At 57.0% G+C, this 8,607-nt stretch overlaps 3 protein-coding genes across 3 annotated transcripts; all 3 read right to left on the reverse strand.

Annotated features, from left to right (window-relative positions):
- Positions 1 to 2,392: 2,392 nt before the first annotated feature.
- Positions 2,393 to 3,772, reverse strand: LDBPK_290900 (hypothetical protein, unknown function; the record flags this gene model as incomplete). Its single annotated transcript, XM_003862460.1, has 1 exon — positions 2,393 to 3,772. The coding sequence occupies one exon, from the start codon at positions 3,770 to 3,772 to the stop codon at positions 2,393 to 2,395; it is 1,380 nt and encodes a 459-aa protein (XP_003862508.1).
- A 999-nt stretch (positions 3,773 to 4,771) lies between these two features.
- LDBPK_290910 (hypothetical protein, conserved) lies at positions 4,772 to 5,116 on the reverse strand (the record flags this gene model as incomplete). Its single annotated transcript, XM_003862461.1, has 1 exon — positions 4,772 to 5,116. The coding sequence occupies one exon, from the start codon at positions 5,114 to 5,116 to the stop codon at positions 4,772 to 4,774; it is 345 nt and encodes a 114-aa protein (XP_003862509.1).
- A 985-nt stretch (positions 5,117 to 6,101) lies between these two features.
- On the reverse strand, positions 6,102 to 7,466 carry LDBPK_290920 (guanine deaminase, putative; the record flags this gene model as incomplete). The annotated part of the gene is made up of 1 exon (XM_003862462.1): positions 6,102 to 7,466. One exon carries the CDS (start codon positions 7,464 to 7,466, stop codon positions 6,102 to 6,104), a length of 1,365 nt encoding a protein of 454 aa, XP_003862510.1.
- Positions 7,467 to 8,607: the final 1,141 nt, after the last annotated feature.

The following is an 8,607-nucleotide window of genomic DNA, read 5'->3' on the forward strand; positions in this document are numbered from 1 at the left end:
CCCCCTTTTTCCACGTAGCAGGGGCGCGGGAAGAGGCTTCCGGATTCCGGCTCGGCTTCTGCTGGCACACCTTACGCAATACGCTGGTCTGCTCTTGCGCGCTCACATGGCGGACGCCCTCTCTCACCGCCGGTGTGTGTGGTGCGCGGGGGCCATGGATGCGCGCCCATAATCAAGGATCGCTGGGGGTGAGGGGGTTGCAGGACTGCGTCCATCTTCAGGGCCGGCTTTTTGATGAGCATGTCCGAGGGAGGGCGGTACTCGAGCGACGCGCAGGTGCTTTCCTAAGAGCTGCCTTCAATCGCGTCAGCTATGGCGTCTAAAGCCGCCGTTGAACAGCTTCACTAGAAGGGATCACCTTCCTGATTGTTGTTGGCAGTAGTCGCGAATTCGGCGCTATCCTTGCGGGGTACTCTGCGGTTCTACGTGTGTGTGTGCTGTGTATCTGTGATGTGTGTGATTGCATGGGCGATTCGCATCCGCTCCCTGGTGCGCTTTCGGGCTGCCGTGGCAGTCGGGGCCAGCGCGGCGCTCTGAAGCTCGCGCGTCTTCGTTTCTGTGCTGCTGTGGCACGCACGCTCTTCGCGGATCGATTTCGCAATAGGGTTGCAATAAAATTCCCAGTTTGCTTCCTGGAAGGAGTACGATTCGGCGCTAGCCATCGCTGGCGGCGCCGGGCCATATCTCCCATGTCGGGCAGCTAACTGGACCGCGTTGTCGTGGCGGCATCCCATTTACAAATGAGGCAGTCGAGCGCCAGGGTGGCGTACCCGTGGCCCCATCTGCGGTGTGCGATGCCGAGGTGTCGTTACCGCCCGCGCACGCCAAGCATTTGTCATTGAGACAATCGTGCAGGAGTGGCCCGGGCCCGGTCGGGTCATCGTTTCGTATCCCGTATCGGGCGGCGCGAGCTGGCCTCCACTGCGACAGCGTGAAGACTGCGAGCGACGTCACCTGGCACCTCATCGAGAGAACTTCCCGTGCGGCGAGGTCACTTTTAGGTGTATCGCCGTACGTGAGGGTTTATGCGTTTAGCAGGGTCACCTCAGCAAAGCCAGTGCACCTCTGCTTCAACTTCATCCTTGGGAACAGGGGGAGGGCCCACACCTGCGCGCATGTTCTAGTGTACGAGCACGGAAACGCGACAGCCAAGCTTCTTTCCTCTCGCTACACCGAAATGCCAAAAACCGGGGAGAGCGAATCCCCTACCGGCCTGTGGTGGTGGACTGCGTCTCTTGCGAAATTCAGCCTGGCATCGAGGATTCATAAAGGAGCCGGGCCGGTCAACGCCGTCTGGCGTCGTTCAGCACACTGCAACCCCACTGCGTGCAGTGCAGGCTAGGTCCAGGATCACGCTCAACATCGAGGCAACACAGCAAAAGCGGCAGAAAAACAAAGAAACAGAGGGATGAGTATTGTTGCTCAATCGTCGGCACGACTCACGTTGAGCCCGTACAAACTTGATCATGGCTATAAGTCTCCGCGGCACAGTGCCGACCCAGACGTGTAGGCCGGCACCGCGAGTCCGCCCCATAGATTGGGTACTGGACTCTGGATGCCACGCACTAAGGTTGCTGGCATCATCAGTGAGTTGGGAGCACAAAGTGAAGCAAAAGAAGAAATGCACACCCATGCGAGAGGAATAGAAAGAGGTGATGTTGTGACGATGAGAGATCCGGTGCATTAGCCCCCCTCCCTCTTGCACTCTCACGCAAGAATGTTGATCGGTCTATACTGTAGCCGAAGCAAGAGCGGAGAGCGTGGAAGGTGAAGCGGAGAAAACAGGAGCAGCATCTAATGAAACAAAACACAAAACGGGAGAAACTATCAACCAAAGCCAATGCTCCCTTTCCCTTCTGAGCCCGTCATCCTTACTTGCTGTTCAGCTCAGTTCCTGTTATCTCACACACACGGTGCACAGAGCACTCGTACGTGGATAAGGGGAGGGGTGAGTATGCGCAAGACATGGTGGGTGGAGCAAGAGGAAAAACAAATAATAATAAAGGACGGGAAGAGAAGCGAGAGGTGTCTGGTTATGCGTAAGGGAGACGAATTGGATGAGGACAATCTATCAGACAGTGGTCAGTCAACAATGTCTGCACTGCCTGGCAGGACCAACACAAAACGTTTCAACATTACCTTTAGAAGCCGCCACTGGGGCAAGGCGGCGTGCCTTGGGCTATGCTCCCTTCGTGATTGAACACTAAAAGTATCAACAGTCGCGCTCTTCAGTGTCGGCTGCTGTGAGCGTCGCCGTGGACAAATGCGGAGCCAAGCGCACCGACCATCTTACGGCACGGCTCCGACTCACTGCGTTAATCACGAAGAAGATCCTTCTTTGATGGCTTTACTGCTGGCCTGCTCGCTGAAACCTCACAGAGGAATGCCCCGACTATGCATGCTGAACAATGTCTTCTGGCTGCAATGAGATTGTGCCGGCTGCCAGATTCTGGATCGCAAGCAGCAGCGCGGATGGTGGGAAGCTTTTCGATGCTAAGAAGTTGTCCCACAGAGCGCACCGGGCGACTGGTAGTAATAAAGGTCGCGCCGGAGGTGTCGGCGGGGCACCAGGCGATTCAGTGAGGAAGCCATTCCTGGAAGCTGTGGCGCCTTTCATTGCAGTGGAAGCATCATCGGTCACGTCCGCTGCCTGTTCCTCAATGAACGTCAGACCTCTGGAAGGGAGTCTCAGCTCTCGCTGTAGGTCGTGTGGTCGCTCACACTTTCGCTGCGTTTCAACAACGCACGGTGGTGGTGTGCACCCGCCATGCGAACTGGACTGCGTGCAGTTGAGATCGACGACAGTTACCGGCGATGGCGCCGCTACCTGTGTAGCGACCTGCTGGGAACTGTCGCTGCGGGGCACCGTTGGCGTGGGGCTGCGGGCCGACTCTACAAAAAAACGAGCCCCCTCGAGAACCTCCCACGTGGCAGCGTACCCTGGAAAACGCTGAGACAGCAGCTGCTGGGCACACCAAAGCTGCTGAGCGATGAGCTTTGCAGAGTAGTCGGCGCCGGCAACACCCAGGCACTCGTCGATTGGATTTGGCGCGCTTGTCGCCGCTCGAGGAGAGGTGTTGCACAGTAGTGGGCTTGTGCCTCCAAAAGCACGCATCGCAGATGAGTCAGACCGCCACGAGGCGAACGGTGGCGGACTCCGGCGTGCTATCCCCCTTTCAGAAAGCTCAAACACCTGCAGCTGTCGGGAGTGTGAGGGGTGCCGGAGCTCCTGTGCAGCCTGCGCAAGCCGATTCAGCACCACAGATGCCTCGCCAACCGCCTCAACAGATCCGGTAGAGGCTGTACCCTCGCTCCACCGCTGTTGGAGGTGCGTGACGAATTGCACGACGGCGTCGAGAAACATCCATTGTAGCTGCGCAGCGCGTGGATGAGTCAAAACACCGCAGACCCCGCCATCCTCCTGGGAAGAGGTCAGAAGGCTGGAGTCGAGTTGAGATATAAACCAAAGCATGCTCTGCTGCAGCCCCAGCGTCAGCTCAGCGTGGTAGCGCACAAGATCGCACACGGTCTCCCCTTCCGTAGGCGAGGGGCTTGTCGTTGGCTTTGTCTGCAGAGCGTCGACGGACTGCGTGGAGGACGGCATAGAGAGGGACGTCTCCGGAACTGTGTAACACCGTCCTCGGCAGCGGATGGTGCTTGTGTCAGAGTACTGCTTTCCCACCCCTGGGCTGCTACTCGCCACCGCTGCTTGGACCTCACGTAATGGCAGCGTTGCTTCGTTTTCCATGGAGTTCTCCATGTCGTGCTGCATGGCTTCCAAAACTCGCTGCTCTAACACACAAGTGAGACGGAGAAGATACAGCCCGGCTTCTGTCACGCTGTCGCCACGCGGGCCGCAAGTGCACGGTGCTACCGCTCTCAAAGCACTCTGCAGTGAGTGCGCTATTTGCATGCAGCTCACGGACGTTCTGCTGCAGCGGCAAGACGGTATGCTGCAAGGCAGACGGTTACTGAGATGCGCATTCATTGCTTGATTGTTATGGAGTGAAGACGTGGCTGCCTGCCACACAAACTGTTCGAGTGCTTGCGCAAAGCGCTCCACTGGATCTGCTACAGAGAGGCCATGGTCTCGGCCATGCTGCAGATGCGAAGTTGAGTCGAGAGAGCCCATTCCGCGAGGTGCAAAACAAACCACAACAAACGCGCCGCACTCCCCATCAAAAAAAAAAAGGTGGAGAGAACCCTGACAGATGCGCGCAACTAGTGCAGAACGGCCTTTCCAAAAAAGCACGAGTCGAAGACAATAGAGAAGAAGGCGTTACACGTGAACCAGTCGAGGTAAAGATGAGAAAGGAAAGGGTGTGCAGGTACGCTCATATCTGCAGGGAGTGAGAGAGAGGGAGGCATGAAAGGAGGAGAGTCTGCTGGTCAAGTGGACCGCGCTGCAACTCGAAAGGCGGGAACGCAAACTTGTGCGCACCGGGTAACGTACTTTGTTGGCAGTGCTGCCCGTGGAAGTGGCATGATTGCCAGAGCTGTCGATTCACAGACGCGCCCTCAGCCGCTGGCCAGATTACGCTTTTTCATCGCCCCAACGGCAACGACAGAGGTTGACAATTCAGCAGTGGCAGCGGGCCACATTCTGCGCCATTATCGCCACGCCAGCACATGAGAGTCACACCATCAGCTCGAGCAGTGTCTGCCCCGCCAATCGAACACGAACAATGGTGCAGAGGCTTTGTGTGGCCGCGCAGCGTGGCACCGTTCCCCTTTCCCTCAAGGAAATGCATGCGCTCTCCAAGGTGCCACATTACTCTTTCTTCTGCAACGTACGCAAACGCTTCTTCTCGCGTGCCAGATCGCGGCGGCGACGCTCACCGGGTGCGACGCAAAATGCTTGCTTGTGCGCGTAAAAGGCCTGGATTCGGCGGCCGTAGAACATGCGATCGTGCAGCGAGCGGCGAGCTGTTGTGGCCGTGCCAACGTCCGTAAACACTACAAATGCCTGGCCGTAGAACTCTTTCGACTTGCTGTACAGAACCGCCTTCACTGGGCCAAACTGGGTGCAGTACAGATAAAGGGCACGTCGGACTTCGTTGGCGGACGACTTGTCCGGTAGTCCTCTGATGTAGAGCGTTTGCTTTGGATCGTCCATCACTACGTATGAGTGAGGGGCGCTAGTGGACTCTTTATGACCTGTGTTTGCGTGTACGTGTGCCTCAAGTGAGCGATGAAGCACAGGGCGTATGAAGGACGAGAGAGGTGGGAGCAATACAAATATCGCTGAGTGAGGTGCAAGAGGCGGTAATGATTCTGCTTTCAGAAACATTCGAAAAAAAAAACTCTGCTTCAGGCGCAGTCACCGAAGCTGCCGCGTGAACGGCGAGTTGAACGCACCGAACAGCGGCGCGGCTGCAAGGTTCAGCCACAGCATACACATACACAAATGGAGCACGATACGAGGGATACATCAAAGTACCTTTCGCCCCTCTGCACAAACGCATCTTGGTACTCCTAGCCCAGCGCGTTGGTATAGCGTTCATTCTCCTTTCCGTTTTCTTTCTTCATGCGCACTCCCAATACGCTACAACTCCTTGAACCCCAAGCAAAGTAAGAGATGGGGAAAAGAAACAGCCTGATTGCCAGCCTGGCTACTTCAACTAGTCACCAGCTGTGGGGTGCGGATGAAAGGTACTCCGAGAGTGTGCCGTCAGATACGCACATCTCCACGAGGAAGAGGAAGTCGGACCTTTCCCTCCAGCCATACCCTGTTTCCCGCTCCGTCTAACCGCACTAATCGGCATGCTCAATATGCAGCTCAAAGAAAAAAAGGAGGTTTGGATAAGAACCAGAAGGAAAGATAATGAGGAGAGGGGGTCAGAACAGGTACGGAGTTGAATTGGGCCACGTATTGCCGCTTTGCTTCTCTCCACCCTTTCATTTCCGCCCACTACCAGAATGCGAGACAGCGCTGGTCTATTTTCGCAAAAAGACGGTGCGAATAGGTAGCCTATCGGTCCCGCGGGACCCCATCTCGCCTTTTTTTTTTGATCGGTTTACTCGTTGTAACGGTTTCCTCCAGCGCAACGCGCATTGCCTGTAGCGGTGAGTCACGCCGTTTGGTGTTACCCGCATCTACTTTAGTGCTGCGAGACCAGACGTCCATTCACGTATGTTCGCAGAATGTTGTGCGGCGCCGCGTTGTAGACGATCTTCTGGAAGACGTCCTCCAGGGTGTCGATGCCCTCGAAGATCATCAGGCTGCTGTTCGGAAGCGTGGTGTCGATCACCAATACGTCGAACATATAGCCGGGAGCGATGCGACCGACCTTGAGGTCGAGGGAGATGCCACCATTCGCAGTAGCCACGAAGAACGCTTCCACACTGCTCACGCGGGCGCCGCTGTGCTGGCTGCGCTCTGTAGCACTCAGACACGGATCGGTGCCGCTCTCCAGCGCGCGGCCCGCCGCGAGTGCGTAGCGGCACGCGTCAAACAGCGAGGCGCTCGGACCTCCAGAGATGTCCGTGCCCATGCCCACATGCACACCCATGTCCAAAGCCTTTTTCAACGGGAAGACCGCACCAGAAAAGTAGAAGTTAGACAGCGGGCAATGGCCCACAGCTGCCCCGCGCGCCTTTACCAGTTGCATGTCCTCCGTGGAAAGGTAGTTGCAGTGCGCCAGGACAGTCCGTCGAGTCAAAAGTCCAAAGTCATCGAGCGCAAGGGCGTCATGCTTGCCGCACCGCTCAATCACATGGTTGTGCTCCCAATCACTCTCGGAGCAGTGTGTCTGCACATGGCAGCCATAGCTCTTCGCCAGCTCACCCAGTCCACGTAGCGCCGCATCGCTGCAACTCGGAATGAAACGAGGGATCACCGCCGGGAGCACGAGGCCTTCAGTATTGCCCTTCAGCGCGCGCACCTGCTGCACAAAAGCCTCCGACTGCGCCACTGACTCCTTCGGCGAGGCGTCTCGGTAGTACTCTGGGCACTGATCAGCAAGGTCCATTGCAACACGACCCACCACTGCTCGCTGTCCCTTCTCCAAGCAGATACGTGCAAGGAGCAGGCTGGCCTCTAGGTGAATCGACGCAAAGTACGCCACCGTCGTCGTTCCATTCGCCAGCAGCGCGGACACGAGTGAGCTGTACGACTTCTCCGCGAACTCCAGATCTTTGTAACGCGCCTCCAACGGGAACGAGTACTGCTGCAGCCACGTATCCAAACTCTTATCAAGTGCCATGCCAAGCTGCGGCCACTGCGGAGCGTGGACGTGCAGATCAATGAGTCCAGGGATCAGGTACTGGCCCTTCTGGAGGCGAGTGAGGTGGCCGGCGGCCGAAGCCGCCTCGAGCACGCTTGCATAGGTTGCAGCATCAGTTGCCGGATTGATGACCTGTTCAATGGTGCCGTCTTGCACCACAACCAGGGCGTCCTGGATAATGTTCAGTGTGTGCCGGTCCGGCGTCTCAAAGACGGTTCCCAAAAACGCCTGAACAGGCATCCCCACCTGCGCAGAAGATATGAGTGATTAATGTATTTGTAGATATCTTTTCGTGTGGGTGAGTGGTAAAAAGGCGCTCTTTTGAAACGTGGGCGGTACTCGTCGAGAAACGAGAAAAGTGTGAACCTCACTCACAATAACTCTTCAGACATACGTCCAGAAGACAATGCGCACAACGCTAGCAGAGAGAGGCGAGGAACATCCGTGGACCAGAGGGAGAGGAACGATGGGGTTCACAGCTGTAAACATCGACGTCTGCGGGCATCGCGGCAGAGAGTGCAAAGAGGGGGACATACAGGCTTGCCGCGAAACCAGTTGTGGGGTTGTTCAACTCGATGAAAGCTTCGCGGGTAAAAAAAAAAGCGCAGAAGTCATCTCTCGTCCCTCGATCCATGTATTGCATGCGGTGTCCCAAAAAAGATGGACGAAGAGAGAGCATTCCTCTTGCTTATGATGTCTCCCTTGCTTCCGCTCGGAGTCGCCTTTGGCGTGAAAGTCGGCATATGTTCTCGAAACTCCAAAAGAAGGAAACTCCATAGAGTCTTAGGCAGTTGACCGAAAAAACTTTAGGGGTTGAGAGCAAATGAGAACGTAGAAAAAACACGGTTGTAGCAAACAGTTTTCTTCAACGTGTCCGTTCTCCGCCACGCAACGTGAGCTCGACAACACTCTACCCGGCATGTCGCAGGCCCCCATCGCGTGGCGCAAAGCAGTCGTGCACACGCTCTACAGCAATGCGCCGACTCCGTCATCCGAGCATGGCCTCTGCCTCAAAACACTACCGGCCTGCGAAGCGGAGGCCGCCTCACAGCGGCTCACATTGCGCCGGTCCCCACCTCGTGCGTCCCTCGGGGTAACTCAGGCTCCCCCCGCCAGCAGGCAGTGTGAGGCGCGGGGCGGGGATGCGCTCGAGCTGCGGCGACACCATGCCCACCAGATGGATGGCGCAAGTGCGTTCACTGCCGCAGGCCGCTCCGGCGCAACGCCATCCACGACCTGACCGCCGACATCAGCAGCGACACATCGCCCTGTCCACCCCTACGTCACAGCTGCTTGGCCCTGCCACCACCAGAGGTTGTTCGGCATTGGCAGGGGACAGGGGGTGCTTGCCTTCCTCACACACAACGTGGGGTGTAACGGA

Source organism: Leishmania donovani, chromosome 29 (genome assembly GCF_000227135.1).
Source record: "Leishmania donovani BPK282A1 complete genome, chromosome 29".
Classification (NCBI taxonomy): domain Eukaryota; phylum Euglenozoa; class Kinetoplastea; order Trypanosomatida; family Trypanosomatidae; genus Leishmania; species Leishmania donovani.